Source organism: Phaseolus vulgaris, chromosome 2 (assembly GCF_051622355.1).
Source record: "Phaseolus vulgaris cultivar YP4 chromosome 2, ASM5162235v1, whole genome shotgun sequence".
In the NCBI taxonomy this organism is placed as follows: domain Eukaryota; kingdom Viridiplantae; phylum Streptophyta; class Magnoliopsida; order Fabales; family Fabaceae; genus Phaseolus; species Phaseolus vulgaris.
Window position 1 is genome coordinate 31221949 of NC_143499.1, and position 22905 is coordinate 31244853.

Sequence of the window (22905 nt, forward strand, 5' to 3'; positions counted from 1 at the left end):
ACTTTACTTTACCGTGCTTCTTTGGTCCCATGCTGATCGCTGAGTGAGACAAAAGAAAAAGGCAAATAATAATAAAATTAACTAGTTTTTTTTATCTATTTTGAATTTTTAATTTGTTCAACTTGTTTTTTTTTTACTGTTGAAATATGTTATGTTATTCTCAGGTAACAAAATATTTTAATGATTTTTTTTTTTTTTAATGTAATTGTTCCAAACAAGAGTTTTTGACCGATTAAAACATCAAGTTAAAAAAAAAATGTATTTTTAGTTAGTATGTAATCTATTTTTCTTTCTTTCTTATGTATTATTTTATATATACTAAAAAAATTATTTTAATTAGTCTTATTGTTGATCTAATTCAAAAATAAATATTATTTTTCCTTTAAAATTGACTATTCATAATTCTTTGACTTCAACTGTACTATATTAATGTTCTTATGTATAAATATCGATAAACACAATCTCTTTATACGTAATATTCGACTCTCTTTATACGTAATATTTGACTCGCCAATCACTAGTTAAACTCCATATATATTTTAATAATTAAAGAATATATTCAACATTTTTATGACATGTGGATAAAATTGAATGTGAAAAAGAAATGTAAGGAGGAAAATGAAGAATTTTTGAGCCTAGTAAATAATAATAAAAAAAAGAGAGAAAAAGAGAACACAGCATAATGATGGTGTTCGAGGACATTGGCTTTAGTAGCATAGACATATACAGAAGATCATCTGTTCAGTGTCTCTTCTTTCCCCTCCTTTTCATGTGAGAGAGACTTCATTGTTCTTCTCTGTTCTCTAGTTACCCTTCTACCTTCACTTTTTCACACCATTTATCATGCTTCACTCCTTCTTCTTCTTCCCACTGTCTTTGCTTTTTGTTTCCGAATTCTGATTTTCCAAGGAGCCAAGAAGGATTGCTCTTTCTTCGGTTACATTCTTGGAGACTTTTTGATCAAGTTTGGAGCCAATGATTGTGTGTTGACACTCGTTCTTTTCATCACTTCTCCAACAACTACTTCAGTATGGCCCTTTCCTTTTACTGCTTTCCATTTCTTGTAATTTCCTACTGTTATGGTTTGGTATTAAAGTGAGCTTTATTTGAATTTTTCGAATATTGCACTTAACATTCGCGCTGCAATTACCATCCTTGTAATTACTTTACTCAAATTCTGGGTGTTGCGCATGTTTTTACCTTTTCCTTTTGCAATTTTTTTGGCTACAGATCACTTAGGATCCTTTTTTTGGAGGGAATAAAAATTGTTATTTTCAAGTTTTTCTGCAAGCCAATTTCTAACTTCTGACTACATACACTGGAAATTTTTTTTGCAATTGCAAGTTTGTAGATATCTGTTGTCAGTGTAGGTGGCGTTTTTACTTGCAATTAGCAGTTTGTTGTGAAATATTATCACATTCTGTTTGAATTGTGATTTTCAGCAGTTTATGTTAAAATTCAGGGCCGAACCATTATTGATAATTCTGTGTTGTCTGGGAAGCTGAACTAAATATTCGTAGATTAGTTGCAAAACTAAGATTTAAAGCTCTTTCAATTACACACCAAATGCAACATTGTGTTAAGTTCAATTTGATCTCTCTTGCAAAGTAATCATTTTTTTTTAATTTTCCTTTGAATAGCATTGCAGGGTTGTAGTGTGTGAATGGGGCAAGAATTGAAGTTGGATCTCAACGAGAAGTCTTCCGTGGGTCTTAGTCCCGATACTGTTCTTCCATCTCAGCAATATTGTTTGAATGTGAAGAAAATATATAAAAATGGGAAATCCACTGGGAAAGATGAATTTTTGAAACTAAAAGAGAACTTTGCTGATATCAATTTTGGTAGGTTCCGTAATTCTTCTTCACATAAGAGCCTTCCCTGTAGATCTCATGAACTGGAAGGTAATTTAGAAATGAGAAAAGTTTCCATGCATAAGATTTCAGAGCAAGTTATAAGTATAAAGAAAATGGGCACCATTAGGGGAAGGAAAAAAATAGAAATTTCATGTAGTAGTAGTGATGCTTCTTTTTCGGGTAGTGTTGTTGATTCTCTGTGTGGTTCAGATGATGAAAGTATGGACGAGAGACCTTCTGTAATATCTCAGGACTCAAATTTAGGTTCACCATCTCCATCTGTTTCTGGTTCCTGGGCTGGGATGGAGAACAAGACTTCAAATGGCTATATTGAATTTTGCTTAAATTCGGATGTTTGGGATGGGAAATATGGTGCGGTAGAAGGGATTGGTTCTATAAATACAGAAATCAGAGGTGACAAGGTTGCTGGTTCACTAATCGATGGTAGTTATCATCTTAAAAATGATTCAGTTCATGGATTAAGAAAGCCAGATTCTTCCATGGTTGAAATCTCTTGCATGCAATCTCCATCCGAGAGTGAATGCTCCCCAAGAGCAAGTCCAAAAGTCTCACTCAGCTCTATCAGGAAAAGGCTAAATTCATTCACAAAGTCAAAAACTTTGACAAGTCCAGTGAGTTGTGTGCTGGAAACTACTGAGGTCAAATTAACTGGGACTAGAAATGGTACAAGAAACAGGACTTATCAGAGATCTTTGCTAAATGACTTCTCTAACACAACAAAGCATTCTGACATTATTTCCGAGTTTATCAATAGAGATATACAGTTTTCAGGTCTATCTTGTTCACCTGTTCATCTTCATGGCAAACTCAAGCTGAAAAACAAACATGGACTGCCAGTTTATGAGTTCAAGGTAAAGTGCCCTGAAGATGTTTTTGTGGCAAAGAGCTGGAAATCAGACAATGCTTTCAACTGGGTGTATACCTTTCACTCAATGGATAAAAGAAAGAAAAGTACAGCCTCTGACTTGGGGTCCCATTATTCTGACAAAGATTTATCAATGGTAGCACAGATGCTAGTTTCTTCTGATTCATGTTCGAAATTAGAAGTTGGAATGTTTGACAACTCTATGGTGGCAGAATTTGTGTTGTTTGACCTTGCACGCTCAAGAGAAAGTGTTTCACCTGAAAAAAAGTCGTGTAGCGAGCAAAATTGTTCTGACACTCTAAAAGATTCCCGTGTAGGAATGAAGAGAGAAACTTTGAGACCAGTTGAAGAGACTTTGGCAACTAAAAGCAAGCCTATATCAAGCACTGCATGTTTTAACAATTCAAATGCTTATCCTTTGTCATCCACAGAATTGTATTCAAACCCTGAAATGGCTGCCATTGTTTTGCAAATTCCTTTTGGCAAGAGAGAAAACTTGAAATGCGAAAGGAAGGATAGAATAAAGGCTGAAGCGTATTCCAAACAAAGTGACCTCTCTTATAACGGAAAAGTCCTAGAACAGGTGAAGGTGGTACTACCAAGTGGCAACCATGGCTTGGCAAGTGGTGAAAGCCAGGGTCCATCATCATTGCTTGATCGATTGAAACATGGTGGAGGTTGTGATTGTGGTGGCTGGGACATGGCCTGTCCCCTTATTCTTTTAGGCAATCCTGGTGTTCAATTTGCTGAAGACCACCCTCTTATGGAGGAATATCAAACTCTGGAACTTTTTACTCAGGTAAAGCTTCAATTTCACATGAACTCTTTAGTGAAAAAGACTTCAAATAGTCATGCATTTACTTTTCTTTTCTTTTACTTTTTTGTATTTTCTCTTTCCGAATAAAGATATAAGCATCCAGAATAGGATAACAAACAAAAAGATACTGACTCTATACTGCTAAGTGGTGTAATTCCAAAGACATGCTTCTGCATATGTGATTCCAATTGGACCTTTTCTGTTTCATTCAGTGCAACACTTTTAACACACTTCGTTTGTGAGGTTCTCATTGTTTTCTCTGGTACTTATTTCTCCTTCTGGTGCATAGGGAGTCAAAGAACGAACTCCTACCTTTGGCATGAAGATGGTGGAGGAGGGACAATATGAAGTTGATTTCCATGCACAGTTATCCATATTACAAGCTTTCTCCATTAGTGTTGCTATTTTGCATGGCACCTCCACCTTCGGTGCTGCAGGGCTGGAGAAAAACAAACAGATTTCTCGACGCAATTCATTGAAAATGCTTCTTGAAGAGGAAGTAGAGATATTGATGAACTCAGTGACCAAAGAAGAGAAAAAGAATGTGGCCAAGATTCAGAAAGGAATTCCTCGACCCTATGTGCTAAACCCACCTTTTTCTCCTATTGCTCGTGTATAAAAGTGTAGAGTACACCTGATCCAACTGAGATATTTCTGCCAGCTTTGAGTCCATTGTTTAAGCCATTGCTATTGCTGGTTTGACCTTGAAGTTGGTAGCAAATGCGTAGAAAGACCATGCAGAGAACAGGATTTACATGAATACAAGTAGGAGATGCTACATTCTCTCTGGGTCTGTGCTATTGTTCATGATGTCAAAAGCATATATACTGTCACCCTCAATGCCCTGCTATCATCAAGAAAATGTGAATCATTGTTTGTAACACCAAATAGAACAGAATATTTTACAGAAAATTGTTGTAGCATGCATTCTAGTCCTTTCTGTATGTAAACATTCAGAAATCAAATGATAATGGAAATCAATCCATTAATTTGTTCAATAAAACTTGCTATTGCGTGGGATAAATCACAACCGTGTTTCAAAGTCATGTGCATAAATTTCTTCATAAACATTTTTAAGAAAAACAATACGAACAAATATATTTTTTCCAGTAAACTAATTAGTTTTTTTATAAGTTAACTTTTAGAAATGATCTTATTTTAAATTTATTTTTTACTTAAACATAATTGAGTTTTAATTTATTAAAAAAATAGTTTTTTTTTTCTTTTGTGAAATCACTTCTTATAAAATAATTTTTAGCAATTATATATATCATTCATATTTAAAAAAAATAAATCATATACATCTACATGCATTAATAAGTCATTGATCCGAGCATTGAATTTGCTACTCTGGATTCAGCACTATCATATTTCATTTTGAACTAATTATAAGGAAAAAACTAGCATATTTAAATATAAAATATATTTTCATTATTTTTATTTTATGATACTATTCTAAAATATTTTTTAATAATTGAATTGTTATTTGGAATGGTTTTATTTTTTATAACATTTTAATTAAATACACTTTAAAAAGAGTATTTTTATAATAAAATTAAATAATACTAATATCTTTGCATATAAAGTTATTATTATTAATCGAAAAAATTATATTTATTTCTGTATTGAATTACACTTATATGCTTTTTTTTTGAAATAATAATATTTAACTTTTTTAATATAATACTTATATATAATAATAATTTGTAATAAAAGAATATTTAACTTTTAGTTTTTACAGTTTTGTATTTAAGTTTATTTAATGTGTAGATGAAATATACTACTTCACTAAAAGTATAAAAAATAAGAATGTAATTTTTTAGAGTCTTAAAATATGTGAATGAATATTTTAAAATTGGAAGATAAGTGTGAATTAGAAATTAGAATAACCTGATGAAGCAGGTAATTTCCTCTTTAAATAATAACAGTAAAATGCCTGATGTTTTTTATTTCTAACGAATGGATCAAAATAGAAAGTGGATTTTTCCGAGACGCGGCGGCGTGTGTCTCTCCTCGTTTCAACTATGAGTTGGTAATGATTTGTAAATCTTGTTTGAGGTGAGACTGCATCCATGGCTTCGGAGAAGATCTGCTCGATTCTCTTGTTTTCTGCAGTCATATTGCTTCTCCGTGACGCCCCTTCTGTCTTAGCTGGGGACATAGTTCACGATGACGATTCAACACCCAAGAAGCCGGGTTGCGCCAACCAGTTCGTTCTGGTATACCCACTTTAAAAAGTTCAGTTCTTTTTCGCTTTTCATTTCTGGGTTTCTCTCATCGCACTAGAGCATGCATGGTCATGGAGCATCATAATCATATTGTCCAGAATTAGACAACATTTGAGCGTTTAGTACTTGAGCAATCGATTAGCCTCGAGTTCAATCCAACTTGTGATGAACTTGTAATAATTGTCAGGTAAAAGTGCAAACCTGGGTCAACGGTGTAGAGGATGCTGAATTTGTTGGTGTGGGTGCCAGATTTGGCAGAGCCATTGTGTCAAAAGAGAAGAATGCACGACATACACGCCTTATTCTTTCAGATCCTCGTGACTGTTGCAGCCCGCCAAAGAATAAGGTTCTTTCTTCACTTGTGTGGTGTTGTAGTGTGCTTTGGTCACTGGTGTAGCTAAGTATTGAATGTTAGTAGTTGTCTAAACTGTCAGCTTGTGGGAGATGTCATTATGGTGGATCGAGGCAACTGTACATTCACAAGAAAGGCAAATACTGCACAGAATGCTAATGCTTCAGCCATCCTCATTATAAATAACCAAAAAGGTAAAAAGATATTAAGTATTTTTTTTCCTTTTTGCTTTTTTTTTGTGTGCGGGGTTGTTATTTTAGTAGTTGGCGAGGAGTTGCTTGGCTGTTATGTCTAGTTCGTATGCCTATTTCTCTTTTCATATCAAATTTGTTTTTGTTGTTTGCAGAACTTTACAAGATGGTTTGCGATCCTGATGAAACTGATTTGAACATACATATACCTGCAGTCATGCTTCCACTAGATGCAGGTACAAGGCTGGAAAAAATGCTGACAAGTACTTCATCTGGTGAGCTTTCTTTCGATTTTCAAAATATCTCTGGATGTTTTCTTGTGCATGCTATGTGGATCTTGTAATAGTTTCTGTTTAATGCAGTTAGCTAAGTGATGGTCACAACATCTTTAATGCTTATGAGGAGATTCTTGTAATTACAATGCAACTGCTACTTTTGTTTTTCCTGTAAGGGAGGGAGCTTCTAAACTTTTTTGCCATCTTGCAGTGTCTGTGCAGCTATACTCACCACGTAGACCATCTGTTGACATAGCAGAAGTATTTCTTTGGATGATGGCAGTTCTTACCATATTGTGTGCATCATATTGGTCAGCTTGGACAGCCCGAGAATCAGCTATTGAACAAGATAAGCTCCTAAAGGTCTGTTTTTCCTATTCTTTCAGTATTCCCTCAAGTTGGATTTTCATTGTTGTCTTAATATGTTTTTGATCCCACCACTTACTCTCAATTTCTTCTTTTCTTATAGGATGCTTCAGATGAAATCCCAAACACTAAATATGCTAGTGTTAATGGAGTTGTAAATATGAACGTGAAAGCTGCAGTCCTTTTTGTTGTATTTGCTTCATGTTTCCTGTTTATGCTTTACAAACTGATGTCGTCGTGGTTCATTGAGGTTTTGGTTGTTCTCTTCTGTATTGGTGGGATTGAGGTATTAACTTCCAATAAATCAGTCTAAACTTTATATTTTTGCATCTGTATTAGGAAAAAAACATATCTATGCAGGAAAAAGAAGGGCACAACATTAACTTCTATGACATAGCATGAATGCATGTTATAAAAACTCTCTGCTGCCATTACCGAATACAAACTCTCTGTCTTTCCTTCAATTGGCATGCTATTCTCTACCAAGTCATCGGTAACCACATGTTTTCTTGTATCTGTAGGGCTTGCAAACTTGTTTGGTTGCTCTTTTGTCCAGGTGTGGTATATTATCTTTAATGAATGTTATTATGAATTTTTGGTCTTAGTATCCATCTGTTAAGATTGTTATATTTTATTTTTTTAAACAATTCCTCTTTGATTGTTTGAGAAGCTCATATTAGATATGGGGAGAGTTGACATATATGTTTAATAACCCCTGTTGGATTTTAAATGGGTTGCCTTCTTATTTGCATGATCAGCTTTAGGCCTTAAGCAGTTATCTTTCCTTTTCATTTAAATGCATATTTAATTAATTATTTTCAAATCTTAGACTAGAAATTCATGTAAGCTATTATATGAGCTTGATATTTTGTGCAGAAGTTGTTATCAATATAGAAAAGTACTAACTGTAACCTTCCAATATGTGCTTTTTCTTGCACATAATCTGCAACAAAGTGAATGTTGTGGTTGTGACTGTTTTGATAGAAAAAGAGCTGTATAGTCAGTGGTAGTCAGTAAAAACAGCCAAGGCTTTGCTTAGTGCTGATGGTGCATTTCTTTCCCGTCTCTTCTTCCGTAGACCTGGTATTTTGTACAATCCTTTTATAATTCTAGGATGATTTTACCATGCAGAATAAAGGTCATGTACACATTTTCGAGAAGTCTGTCACTCATTTAATTCTCCAGAAGATATCATGAAAATAGTTAAATTGTTAGATATTTCTGGAGACATCAGGTCTAATGGACTTGCACACTCACATAAACATTCGTGCAGACACTCTGCCACAAAGCTGACTAAATGACTGAGAAAAGGATTTTCTAGGTGTAATCAGCATTTTTAGTATTTAAGAAGACTAACTACAATGAACTTATTTTGATCTTTCATTAATTTTGTGAAGATGTGCTATAAATTTTTTAGTAAACTTAATTTTTGTATGCAGGAATAACAAGAGATGTTGATAATCTTATCGCATTTTGTTTACAAATATATATTATATAAATATAAATGTTTCAAATGATATTTTGTAATTTTGAAAATCATGTCATAAGGTAAATTATCTTCTTTCCTCACGTTTGGTAGAGTAATTTTCAAAGTTTAAGAATCTCTGTTATAATGTTTGATTTTGCACCCTTTCATCCTGTATGTCCTTTTTAATTGAAGTTATCAGTTTGTTCCTCACTTCCTCCATGATGTTAACTCATAGAAGAAACTTACATTGTTTTCCTGTGCAGGTGGTTCAAGCATGCTGGAGAGGCATACATCAAAGTACCTTTTTTGGGATCTATCTCATACCTGACTTTGGCTGTTTCTCCATTCTGTACAACATTTGCCGTTCTTTGGGCAGTTTATCGTAACAATTCCTTTGCCTGGATTTGTCAAGATATACTCGTAAGGATAAATATTTCTCCAGTCTTACATATCACGTAGACACTCAAGGTCTAAAGAAAGTTTGTCTTTTTTGTTATTTTCAAAGGTCATAATTTAGTTGTGCTTTATATGCATAAATTGTAAAATGCGCAGCCATTTGCCTCTGCTACATTCGACAAGGAAATTTAATAGCCTGGCAGGATTGTCAAATGGGTGCTTTTGGTCAAAGCTTCTTTTGGATCCTTATTTCTAAATGCATCTTTTTCATAATATTTCCTTGCCCTGACTGTACAAAGATAATGAACTTTGCTATTTTAAATATATGATATGAAAATCTGTTGATATGTTTATACTTAACGGGATATTTCCTTGCCATTTTTATACTTACTGTCCATTTAATCATAATTTATTTTTCATGGTTGTTCTGACAGGGAATTGCACTGATTATAACTGTTCTACAGATTGTACATGTACCAAATCTTAAGGTAATTATTTGAACTCACATTATTATGTTTGTGCTGTGCTTTATGTTAAACATGATAAAATTATTCTTGAATTCTGTTACTTTGCAGTAGAAACCATTGAATGGGCATTTTGATATTTACTTTCACAATTTTTTGATACATCTTTTACTAGGAAGAAATTAACTAACAACGTATTTAATTTGTATCTGGTGTTGCATTGTCTCTATTTGGTCAGCAAGCACTCCCTTCTGAAGTTTGTCAAGTTAGAGAAGTTGTCTTGATATATTTATGCGACATGAAATGTTTCTTTTTAGAAAATCAAGGTCTTGTTCTGGGTGTTTCAGGTTTTTAAATTTTTAGTTCAAATGCAAATTTAAAAACAAAAATGTGTTCGGCTAAAATGGTAAAATGTGGTGGCTTACACAGCATGTTGGGGAACACCTGAAGATAATTGGGATCAGCTTTGGACATGATATGCATTTAGTTACCTACTTTGATTCTTTTTTATTATTTTTTATTTCTTAGTTGTACCAAAAAAAGCTAAAATGGTAAAGTTGGGCTGAATTGATTGTTAACCAAGTTTCAAAACACTTTTAACTTAATTTTTAAGACGTAAAAAAAATGTCTTTTAAATGCTACTTTTGGTATGCACTTGGAAAACATCCTCAAAAATCAACTATTAAAATAGGAGAACTGAAGACTTAAATATTCTACCGAACATCTTATATCACTCAACGTGGGACTTATATACATTCCATAATACCAAAGTTCCTGCCATATCGATATTATTATCACCACCAACACTACTACCATCGACAATTGTTGCAATCAAGGTCATCACCCAAAAAAACTAAAACTAAAATTGGTTTGCAACCATCCCAAATACCCAAGACACTTGTGTAAAATATTTGGCTGTTTCCTGAATCAGGTTGGTACCGTTCTTATCGGCTGTGCCTTCATCTACGACATCTTTTGGGTGTTTGTCTCAAAGAAGTTCTTCAAGGAAAGTGTCATGATTGTGGTTAGTACTATGCTCCATTCTATTGCATGACAGTCACTAAGACCCTATGTATTTACTATTTTAATTTTGCTTACTTTTTCTCATAGGTAGCCCGAGGTGATCGAAGTGGAGAAGATGGAATTCCAATGTTACTAAAGTTCCCACGTATTTTTGATCCATGGGGTGGTTACAGCATCATAGGTTTCGGAGACATCCTTTTACCTGGAATGCTGGTGGCATTCTCACTCAGGTTTTTTTCCCCCTCTCTTGCATGACTTGTCTCAACGCAAAATTTGATTATTAATATTTTCCAAATTTTATGGATTGGAATCTTTGCTTCAGCATGTTTCCAGGAATTTTTCTTTGACAATAATAGCATCAGAAGGTAGAACAAAGGAATTTTGAGATCTTAAAACTCCAATTTTCGAGATCTTAAAGTACTGTTTTGGCAATAGGTGAGGAAAAAGCTTTTCTGACCAAAATGGTACGTGTTTGCAGGTACGATTGGCTGGCAAACAAGAGCCTTAGAGGTGGATATTTCCTGTGGGCAATGTGTGCATATGGCTTTGGTGAGAATCAAACACCAATCACCTTCTCTGTTGTTTCTTCAGTAACATTTCTCTTCAGCTATTAGAATAATTTTATGGGAACTTCTTTCTTCTCCTTTTCTTTAATTACTGATTTGAAGGTTACATCATTGATTGGGGGAATACATAAGCATGACCTGACTTTTTTCCTAATGCTGGTAGGTCTTTTGATTACGTACGTGGCACTAAACTTGATGGACGGACATGGCCAACCAGCACTATTATACATCGTTCCATTTACCCTTGGTACTTCTGATGCAAAATGTTATTTTGTTATGGTTTCATATTAAGATAAGAAATAACTGAAGCCATAATCTATCTATGAAACTGTAGCAATATATAGTTAGGTGCTTACTTTTTCATGCATTGATTAATGCAGGAACCTTGATGACATTGGGGCAGAAGAGAGGAGATTTGAAGGGTTTGTGGACAAGTGGAGAACCTCAAAAACCCTGCCCACATTTAAGACTCCAACACAGTGGAGAATTAAGCCTTGAATGAAGTTGTAACATTATTTGTAACTCTGTACCTTACAAAGCCATAATTAGCACCAATCCCCTTTTAACAGAGCAAGGGAATCACATTTATAGAAATAGTCTACATTTAGTGTAGAGTTTGTTCCAATAGTACTGCGTAGAAATCTCTAATTCTTCACTGTCATACTACTACCACCAATTACTGCATGATCTGCGTTCTGTGATGGTTTTGTGCCTATGCCCTTGGAGTTTTGTACCCAGGCAAGCTAATGGATTATATACTTCCTCCATTCCAATCCAAAATCATTCACAATTAATGTTTTTAATGAAGATTAAAAGAAATTATTTGAAGAAATGGGATGGGAGTTAATCATATTAGAATGTTCCAAGACAATAGTATTCTATAAGAAGATAATAGAAATCAAAGTTCTAATATTCTATTCACAACTCAACATCAATAAATATGATTTTTTAAAAATGCTAAAACATCAATAAAAGTAAAATGTAGGGAATAATATATGATAAACAACACCTAATTTTGCCTTTAATTTAGTTTGGTGTTTCAAGTTTTATATATTTGAAAGTTTTCCTTTTGCTTTAACATCTTTTTTTTTTGGTAGAAGCAAACAATTTGTGTGACAATTGTCACAATGGGAAAATTTGTGGTGGGAAATTATGGATGCAATTACCATGATTTCAGGAGATGCAATAAAAAATTGAGAAATATGACTCACCTTTTAGGCAGCTATTGTAAATATAATAATAAATCAGTGTGAAGGTGGAAATAAAAAATGTATTTTCTATTTAAATTGAAAGAATATTGTAATACGATACTAATTTCTATTTTCTTAGTGATGTTTAAGTATAGATTAGAATGAGTGGTCTACAATAATAAGGACATGTCGATTTTGTCTTCATTTGATAGGGAAATTAGCTAAAGAGCTTCAAAGTTTCATACCTCATGCATCAAAATTGTCATGTAAATAATTTTTTGAAGCTAATTTGTCTCCTGATCTTGCATTTGGCTAGCTATCATTTACAAAGACTGACACCAAATAGTTTCAAATTCTATCTTTTTAAAGTTATTTTGTTCTTCTATTTTAAGATTAACAATTTTGGGATAAAATTTTGTTGGAAGTTGCTTCTCAATATGTCTTTTAGTCTTAGCTATGAAATGATTGTATCAAATATAGATAATAATCTCACCATATCTAAGAAATGTTCAGTTTTCCTATTACAAGGTATCAAAGTAGCGTGAGTCTAGCTAGTCAGATTCATAATTTTAATCAAATTAAAAATTAAAATTAAAAATAATTAAAAAGGTATTCTTTATTAACACTTATAGGTTAAGTTTTAATTATTGATTATTATAAATTATTTAACATATACAAGCAAAAATATTTTTATTTTATTTAATCAATTAAAATTAAAAAATACTTACATAATTAAATATTCTTTCATATATATATAAAGTTTAACGCATAAACAAAATGTTAAGAAAACTAATGTGAAAAGAGGAAAAAAAATATAAAGTATTAAAATGAAGAAACAAAACAGAAAGTCAAGGCACCTCGAGGGATATTTTAGAATTAAATTATGGATTAAATAAAGGTTTTGAGGTAATTATTGTGTCAAAGCATAACTTATAGTGGTGGATGGATATAGAAAAAAGGTATGTAGAGGTGGAAAAAAACGATAAATTGGTATCAAGAAAATACCATGGAAACTAAGAAATGATATTAAGATACATTTTGAGAGATAGATGGTTGGATGGAAAGGAACTAATACATACATATTTGAGATTATGCAACAATTCAAAGTTCAAAAGTGCAAACATTGAAAAATTAGGAAGATAGTAAGAAAATGTATGAGAATGGTGTTTGAAGTGGTTAAGAGGGTGATTCAAATGGAAAAATCCAGGTTGAGATGCTAATGCATGAGTTAAAAAAGAAAGAAGGATGAGGAGATTTTGGTGTACATAGTTAGTGAGCATACAATAAATTACAAAAAAAAGGAGGGATAATGGAAAGGATGACATGTTTTATAGTCAATTTTGGAAGATTAAAACTACATTGTTAGCTTAATTTTGGGCTTAGAGTGTGTTTTTGTACTCATTAAGGACAATTTATGTCACATGTGAGTCAGTCTTAACAATAAAATAAAATATGTTTTATGTGTAGTCTATCTAATTGAGGAGATATGTCATTTGTTCTTTTATTACAATATAACACTTAGAATGTGAAATATGTGTAACACATGGATAGGTGTTAAAATTGTACATCATAACCAACATGTTCACCATTTTCACCTATTCAATATTTTGGACTTGAAAATGAAAGGTAATCAAGTTTGGAAGTGTGTGTGGGTAGTCATTTTCTAAAATATTTGGAAGCAGGTAAATGGACTTGTATTTAGAAATGGAAGGGCTTATGAAGAAGAGTTTTTTTTTAGAGCACAAGTAGTTGTTTGGACTTGGATAGCCAATAAAAATTCAATAGCATCCTTCTCATATTCAAATTGGTGTTTAAATCCTTTAACATGCTTAAAATATATCCAATAATTCAGAATCACGTCAATAGGAGAAGAAAACCACAGATAAAGATGGGTATTGATGTACTCAATCTTTTTGTAAGATAGAAGATGTCTCTATCTAACTGATTAATACTTGATTATAGATAATACCAGTATGAAAATGAAAGTGTAGAAGGACTATAGGTCCCTAACAGTAGTAGACAAGACAAAAGGTCATCAGAAAACATAAAGTGAAGGTGAAAATAAGTAAGGATGAATTTAGTGGATTTATAAAACAATAGATGATATTCGAAACATGGTGAAAGATTGATGATTTTGGAAATTAAAGTGAACATTTAATATGAAAACAATATGCAAATATGTCTCTTGATAAAAATAAAAAATATATAGATAAAATATATGTACAATAGAAAATAAAATACTACAATATATATATATATATATATATAGAAACTGCAATAAATAAAAAGATGAAAGGAATAACATGTTAAACTAATTAGTACTAAATTTTAACTAATAATGTATGGTTTTCTCCTCAAACTAAATTTCTTCAATACCGCGAAAACAGAAACAAGATCTATTTTTGAAAAAAAATGAGTAAAACAATAATGTAGCTAATCATAATTGTCTTTGTGAAATAATATAACTAATCATAACTATTTTTGTGAATAATGTAGCTAATTGTAATTGTCTTTGTGAAAAAAAGTCGGAAAGAAAATATACTCTTATTGTGTAAATTATGCAAGATTTTTTTAGTTTTAAGAGATTTTTCATATAAATTTTGTATAAGATTTTTGCTGAAAGAATAAAATGTGAAAGGACCTATCCCCACTGGAAGCAGCATCTGATTTGTGGAAAGAAAACATTTAATGTAAAAATAATAAATTAATAGTTTAGGGATATAACTGTATGAAATGAAAATAATAAATAAGTAGTTTCATTATTTTTTTGGCAAAAAAAACTTTGTAAGTCAGTTTATGCAGCTGTCCATATACAATTCTTCCACCTATAAAAGGGTTTGGTGTTACTGATTATTAAATGTAACTCAATAATTTAGTTACAAAATTTAATGCTGGAAAAGAAAATGTACCGACAAATTGGAAGAAAAGAGGCAGCAAGTGGAAACAGGGACAACTAGCGAAAGAATCAAGAAAAATCCCATTCTTTTTATTTATTCTTACTTCTCTACCACTTCTATCTATTTATTTATTGATGAATAAATTTAGTATAAATGATTTGAGACCTAAATAGAGATTAAGTGTTATAATAAATTGTATTATATTTTTTATATTTTAAATTAGTTTGGATAAGTTTATTGTAACTTGACTTATTAATTTAATTGAAGTTTTGAATTAACTTTTGTAAAAATTATGTTATTTTTAGTTGTGTTTATTTTTAAAAATTACAAATTTTAATAAAAAATAAATATTAACCTATTTGACCTAACCCAACTAGTTCAAGAGTGTTCTTAATTTGATTAAATCTAACATAGAAAATACAGAATTTAACTAAACCAATGTTATTTGTAATGACTCTAATAATAAGTTTGTCCAAATGTTATTCAATCTCACCCACAAACATTTCTTGAAAGAAGAGAGTAATTAAGGTCATTTAATTTTCTCACTTTCCTATAATTTTTTTTTACTTTTATTAAATCAGTTTAGCTAATATATTCGCTAAGTGAATAGGATTAAACTTATTAAATACATGTTTTAATAGATTAAAATATTGAAAATGAAAATATTTAAGATATAATTATATTATAATTAATGCTAAATTTAATTTAATTATACTCTTATTTCTTAAAAGCTCTTCACTGTTCCATTCATCTTATTAAGAGTTAGGATTTTACTCATCATTTACTTTACACTTCAAGGTACTAAATATTTGTTAATGTACTTTATGTCCCACAGTACAAAATAAAATTTTATTGTAATATATTTAAATTTAAATAGTGAAAATATTACTTAATACCATTTATTCTTTATATGATTAAATATTGAAGTGTATAACTAAATGTTAAAATATATTGTTAGAGTAGAAGAGGTCATAAGATGAAAAATATGACTGAATTTGAAAATGGCAAAATTATATCAAATGATTAGGAAAAACACTTGATTTGATTGGTGAGTGAAAAATGTTGTTTTATTTGTTTATATCCCAAACAAAAAATTAATAATATACTCAATATTAGAAGAAGATATGGTTAAGTTAATTAACTTATCAGTGTCATTCTTTACTCAAACAATTATTATCTTCTATTGTTGTACATACGTATGCTTATCTTACACTTCATTAAATATTAAAATATAAATATTATTTTTTAATAATTGAGGAAAACTCTTAAATCTAAGCAACTACATAAAATCCAATATATTAAATAAGTTATCAGTAAACTCTCAATTCCACTCTTAATAAGATGTATGCAAAGGTGAAGACTTAAAAAAAACAAAGAATAAATGTGACTATCATTAGATCAAAACCAGCTTCAATTCAAAGAAAATATTACTTACATATTTATTAATTTTTAAGATTTTAATTCATTAAAACAGGTATTTAAAAGTTCTACTCTTATGTACAGGGACATCCCTTATAACAACCCTTACTAAATTAGTTAAAGCTGTCATGAATTGTTATTAATTATTTTAATGAGATTAATTATTAACACTTTTTCTATTGCTTCTCCAGGTAGGATATTATTGTTATTAATTATTTTAATGATATTTAATTATCTCCTTATGAACACATTTTCTATTCCTTCTCCATGAAGCTCACCTCAAATTGAAACATATAGATACAATAGCTGTCTTTTTTTATTGTTTGAAAATGCTTGGACTAGAAAACTTATCTCCCTGTAAATGAGATCAATCTGCTTCATACTGAACTTCGTCAAAATTGTGTTTCTGGTGGGAATTACTAGAGTGTACTTTAAGAACATTGCTAAAATGTTTGAACTTTCAGTAACAGTAAAATAAAAGATCATCATTGGTAACCAGTGTCTTTATGTCAACTATATTACACTTACACACAAAAATGTTAACAGGTGTGAAGAATGTAGATGCTATAAATGTAAAGCCATTCCTAATCTAAGGTGAGTTTACCTGAAAATATTCCCATCACTGTATTTGTTAGATCTACCAACTTATAATTCTTAGCAGGGGTGGTGTTGGTTGCTACCATACAATGGCAGAAAGTCAAAACCCATGCAAAATTCCAGCAACCCTATCTTAAGTAACAGTCATTGGGGGAAGAAAGACCAATTCTTGGAGGATCCTCCTTCCTTGCTTGACACTTTCTCATTAGCCCACCAGTCAACAACTAAGTTGGGCCCAGGAGAATCTCCTCCTTCTGCATTATCAAAGTTGAATTCTTTAGCAGAAGAAAATGTTATACTTTCATCCTTATGATGAACACTTTCCACATCTCCATGCTCCGGGATCTGCTGGGGGACATCATTCTGAGTTTTACTGACAAGGACTTCTCTTGAATTATCTTCTTTTTCTGCTCCTTGTATATCAGTTTTGAATGGAAGTGATTTAGTCCATGCCCCTGCCTTGTTTTCCACACACTTCAACACCTCCTGGGCAGACACTTCAATAGAGAGGCTGTGATTTATACTAATCTCATTGGGGCGAGTTTTTCTTGGATGTGGAGACCTATTGATCTCCGTGACCCAGTGACTAGGAAGAAAACCAGCTTGTGTTGTGGATCGGGTAGAATCCGGGGTTAGAGAGCCAGAGCCTTGACGTGACTTGTGTCTTCCACGAGAAGAAAAGTCAGCATCACGGAAGGGAGATGAGGTGGCAGAAGTTGATAAAGCTGATCTTGGTGAAATGAGTTGAGCAACAGGGCTTCCGGGATGAAGATGATAAGAGAGGAAGTCGTATTGAGATATTTGGAACCTCTGATAGGTATCAGGATTTTTGTTGTTGGGGTGAAGCAGTTGAGCAAACGGCACTTCAGGGGAAGAAGGTGTAGTCAAGTGGAGAGATTCAGGAGGCGGAGTGAAGGGAGCGGTTGATGGTTCAGTGGTGAATGTTGAGAAAACTGGCGGTGAAACTAATTGTGTTTCATGGGCATAAGGTCCAATGGCGAAGATAGAGAAAGGACCACCGGGAGAGTACATGCTGGCAGATACAGAAGTGAGAGATAGTATACCACCCGGGGATTGGGAAACAGAAGGAGGTTCTGAGTGGAGGAAAGATGCAGGGGAAGAGGGAGGTGCGGCGAAGGGGAATGGAATACTAGGTGCTTGTGTTGAACCTACTGTTGCAGCAGTAACATCTGCACCAGAAGGTGTGCTTACGGGAACAAGGACAGCATGCCCAATGCGCTTTTGGTTTTTGCGGTGTCCAAAACACCAATATATGCTCAACCAGCTTCCCCAGGTCTTCTTCTGCAAGCAAAAAAAAAATGAGTTAATTTTCATTCATAGAAGAGATCACAAGTAAGCTTTATGAATGAATGACTGTAGGATGAGAAAAGTAAGAAGACATGACAGTGAATGTGCCTGCCATTCATGTCATGACAGGGTCCAGACTGCATAAGATACATGCTATTAGCCTGCAACTAGACATCACCATTATGTAAATTGACTCTGTACGCAACATGAAGAAAATAAGCAGAGTCTAATTCTGGTTAAATGTTCGAATTCATTAAATGTATGAGACTCTAAAGTTAGAATGGCATTCGCTGGAATGGAGCCAGTTTTGAGTGGTGAAAAATGCAGAGACATGCTAGTTGTCTCAAAAATTCAGGTCACCGATAAAAAACGAAAAATCAGTATATTCAGAAAATAAATAAACGATGAAACAAAAATGTAATATTTCTCCATTCTACCTAATCAAACACAGTTCTACTTGGCTTAACTTTTCAGAAAATATATATTTTGAAAAGGTAAATGTATGTCAAGTTGAATTGTTCAACCCAAAAAACAATTTCTGAAAAGATCATTACTTTTGGATAAGAGATTGATGATAACTAGTAAAGCAATCACAGGAGAGCAATATTGAACATGAAATGAAGTTTTGCATAATAGAAATCTGACCAAGTAAAACAGAGTTAAGGGGGAAGAACCAACAGGTCTGAAGAATAAAAACAGACCAAATCCACATCTGTTGTAGCCGAAACAATCTCACAGTCAATTCTGTATTCCGCAAAATTGATGCAAGTGATTATGGTATGAAATATTTATATATTATACCTGAAAGTGAGGAAGAGGTTGGTTAAGGCGATTGTTAACGGAAGCGATGGCAGTTGCAGCAGCGTTGATGGTGTCCAAAGTGTTGTTCACAGCTCTGGCATCGCCTCCATTACCACCTCTCATCTCTACAGAAACAGGGACAGAGTAGCAGCGAGAAGGGGATTAGATGTTTGTATACTTAGGTACAGAAACAAGGTTGAGAGATGGTAGAGACATGAAAAGTTGAGAGAAGTTGGAGATGAACAGAAAATGTAAAAAAGAAGAAGTTTGAAATGTATAGTGTGTCATTATTTGCCAAAATGTTGTTGAAGAGGTCAAAACACGGCAATGAGTGAGTAAGTTGATTTGGTTTGATTGGTGCTAATGTCATGTCAAGTGATTAAGCAAGGAAGACCAGAGCAAAGAGGCTTTCATATGGTATGGTCTTTCTTTATTATTTAGTTGATATTAAAGCCAAAAAGATGAGATGATCGAAGTTACTGAAGTGTCCCTTGGAGTCTCGTATTGTCTCTGGAAACCCTTCATTCGAGTTTACCTAGTATTAGTATAGTCTATGTAATGTTGTTGTGTTGTGGCCGCCACACAAAACAAAAAAGAAGTCATTAGTGGGCTACTGTGACCAAATAACGAAGTCCGTGTGCACGTGTGTCACCGTTCATCCTTTCTTTCGGGCTCCAACGCACTCAAATTTTTTCTCTGGTTCGCCATAAGTTTAACTAATATTCGATCAAATAAGTTTTAAATTAAATTTTAATATCATATTAAAAAATTAATTTTAAATCTAATTTAATTTTATAAAATTAAATTTACATTCCTTATATATTAATATGAAATATCTTAATATATAATAATCGATGTGATTTTTTCTTTCATATCAAATCTACACCTCTTTAGAGAATAAAAAAGCCCTCAACAGTGAGTGCTTTCTCCTTTTACGACGTTCTACTATTATTCTTATTTCTCTATATGTGCTTTCTAAATAAATATCATTTTTGCTTTCTAAATAAATATATTTTTTTATCAAATCCTTGGTCACATTTTTTTCTTGCTTTTGACATTAAATTATTTGAGGTTGAAGTTTTGGCTTCTTCAACTACAAACCATCAAATCAACATGCTAAATTGGAAATTAACTAAAGCAGCTTTGCTCGACTTTTATCGGCAGCTTAGTTGGGCAAGGCAAGTTATATCAATAACCACACTTTCTTTATCTCACAAAGAATTATCCTAGTTGTAATTTAGCTCAGAATTTCTTTTTTTCATGTTTTGTTAACAACAGTTCAGATAAGCACTGCAGAAAAATGAGAAACAGAACAATAAATAGAAAACAGAAATGTATTGCAGATAGTCAAGAAGGTCGACAAACCTGAATAATCGAGAAAATTGAATGGTTCTTTTAATCAAAAGATAATTCATAAATTTACAATTAATCATAATTAAGTTACACTTGGAGTTTTTTTTTTACTCATGAGTAGACTCATAATAGTTGAAGCTCATAATAGTTGAGGTTCATCCAAAATGTATAAATACTAGAAGGACTGATGTTAAAAATAATTTTTCGTTCTCGATTCATCTGCACATTGTACTCAGACTAACTTGATTGCTAGGTGTCTTGCAGGTTTTCTCCCACTCATTCGGAACTATTTGAAAATTATCACCTAAACACCGTGAAAACGGAAAAGAAAAAATAAAAGGACTCAACTTAAAGGATAAAAATCCAATCTTTGTAATAACAGAAAACATATATTAGAAAGGAAGAGGAGGAGAAGGAAATTTTTTTTGGAAGGGTTTATGTTATGCTTACCTAACCTTGGTAGAAGATAATTATGAGCTTATTAAAGAGTTTAAATCCAAACCCCACCTACTAACCTATATGCCATACAAAATATTTGGGAATCACTTTTTTCTCTTCTATTTTTAAAGGAATTAGATTTGAATTGAGCAGGCCCCAGTTTTCTTCAGAGACCTGAACTATTCATTCTTCTTTAATAGTTAGTTAAATAATAATTTATTATTGTATATGTTACTAATTAGATTTTAAATTCTATGTCGTTTAATTTATTTTTATTCTAATTCAAAACTTAAGTAACCTCATATTAGAACATTTAGAATTAAGTAAGTTTGTTTAGTGTGAGAATTGTATTTTATAAATTATAATTAGTTGTTATATTATCTTCCAGATTTTGGTTAATATTATTTAATTCTTAAATTTTGTATTTTTTAATTGATTTTAAGTATTACAAGTAGATTTTTTTTTTCGCTTAAGATTATGTGTAGCTTGATTTAATTGTGTTATTTGTGACTAGCCTAACAACTTGTTAGATAAGTTACATTTAGAAAATGGTAACAAATTCTTAACTTTAAGTTGAATTAAGAAAAAAGACTTTTGTTTAACTTTTGAATGTTCAACCTAATTCTGATGAAATTTCAAATTTCAAAACGGACAGTAATTCTAAGATTATAAAAACCTAACAATGTTATCAGCAAATTTGTCATCAAAATAATATGTTAGCGCTTATTTGTTGTTATGGATGAGATATTCTACCGTATAAATGACAACTTATATTTTTTATTTTAATTTATAGTAATTAAAATATTTTATTGTTTTGTTATTTAAAACTAATTTACTTTGGTCATTTTATTTTTTTTAAAGAGGAATGAAAAAAGTACTTATTTGACTTATAAGTTTAACAAACTTCTTAAAAATACATCTAAAAAATTAGAAAAAGAAAATAAAACAAACTACTTCACAAATTCAATTTAATTTATCCAAAATTTAAGGAAAAAAATTAAAAAAATATAAAAAATAATTTTTTATAAATTATTAATTTGTGAGGATATTATTTTAATTTTATTTTTCCTCTCTTGAAAATATTCTTAAGAAAAAGTTTGGTTGAACAAACCTTGATTGAAAAAATCACATTCACTAGTAAATTAACTTAACTATTTTATTATTTTTTCTTTAATATCTATTCATAGATAATTTAAGTGTTCTAAACAAGCCAATAAACGATCTAAATTCAGAACATTCAAGATAGTCAAAAACAAGTGTGCTTTTAATCTAATTTGTGATTCGTCTATATGTGAGGTTTTACCTAGTATATATGGAGTCAGTCTTAATCCTGTGTTTGCCGCTATAATCCTCTCTTTACTGCCGGGTTAATGCTAATGAATTCAAATCCCCGTCCTATGATATTTCATTTACATTGGTCTCCTACCTAAATGACCAAAAGTCGTCGCAAGGCTCATAACCCAAAAGAAAGTGATTGGTAGAATTAATTAGTGATCACATTATTTTTTTTATGCTAATAATTTCACATTGCTTAAATTAAAAGTAAAAAAATTTAAATAAAATTTTCTTTCTTAATTATAGGAAACACTTCTTTAGAAAAAAAAACGTATAAAATTCTGAATTCCAAAAGAAAAAAAAAATACTTTAAATACATTAATTGACAATAATTATTTTTAACATATTTCTCCCCCATATTATTACCATACGTTAAATACGGTAATTTATAATAAATTTTACATAGGTCAAAAATACTATCAATAATGGTTAAACAAAGAAAATGTCTGTCTCAAATATGTGACGTAATAAAAAGAATAAATATTTTACAAGAATGTGATGTTACTGTACTCAGATTAAGATTTATACTTCCTTCTCGATCATGTGGCTGCCATGTGAAGTTGGAGAGACCCAGATGTGTAAATTTGCATTGGTTAAGATTAAAAACAACATGCCACATAAAAAATGTGTGTAAAGTGAACTATTTTTTTTAATGAGTGAAAAAAAATGTTTTCAATTAGAG

At 31.7% G+C, this 22905-nt stretch overlaps 3 protein-coding genes across 4 annotated transcripts; 2 read left to right on the plus strand and 1 right to left on the minus strand.

Annotated features, from left to right (window-relative positions):
* Positions 1-668: 668 nt before the first annotated feature.
* LOC137811425 (uncharacterized) lies at positions 669-4580 on the plus strand. Of its 2 annotated transcripts, none has more exons than XM_068613172.2 (3): positions 669-1028; positions 1641-3538; positions 3846-4580. In XM_068613172.2, the coding sequence occupies exons 2-3, from the start codon at positions 1664-1666 to the stop codon at positions 4173-4175; spliced, it is 2205 nt and encodes a 734-aa protein (XP_068469273.1). In that variant the 5' UTR covers positions 669-1028; positions 1641-1663; the 3' UTR covers positions 4176-4580. The 2 variants fall into 2 exon arrangements, with proteins under 2 accessions (XP_068469273.1, XP_068469275.1); XM_068613174.2 differs by having other exon boundaries at positions 677-1028; positions 1649-3538.
* An 892-nt stretch (positions 4581-5472) lies between these two features.
* LOC137811426 (signal peptide peptidase-like 2) lies at positions 5473-11510 on the plus strand. The gene is made up of 14 exons (XM_068613175.1): positions 5473-5775; positions 5972-6130; positions 6219-6330; positions 6483-6602; positions 6814-6965; positions 7072-7254; positions 7490-7524; positions 8700-8856; positions 9267-9320; positions 10228-10320; positions 10407-10549; positions 10798-10868; positions 11049-11132; positions 11266-11510. Exons 1-14 carry the CDS (start codon positions 5629-5631, stop codon positions 11385-11387), a joined length of 1632 nt encoding a protein of 543 aa, XP_068469276.1. The 5' UTR covers positions 5473-5628; the 3' UTR covers positions 11388-11510.
* A 5345-nt stretch (positions 11511-16855) lies between these two features.
* Positions 16856-19518, minus strand: LOC137811427 (uncharacterized). The gene is made up of 2 exons (XM_068613176.2): positions 19098-19518; positions 16856-18290 (listed from the first exon to the last, which is right to left on the minus strand). The coding sequence occupies exons 1-2, from the start codon at positions 19218-19220 to the stop codon at positions 17133-17135; spliced, it is 1281 nt and encodes a 426-aa protein (XP_068469277.2). The 5' UTR covers positions 19221-19518; the 3' UTR covers positions 16856-17132.
* Positions 19519-22905: the final 3387 nt, after the last annotated feature.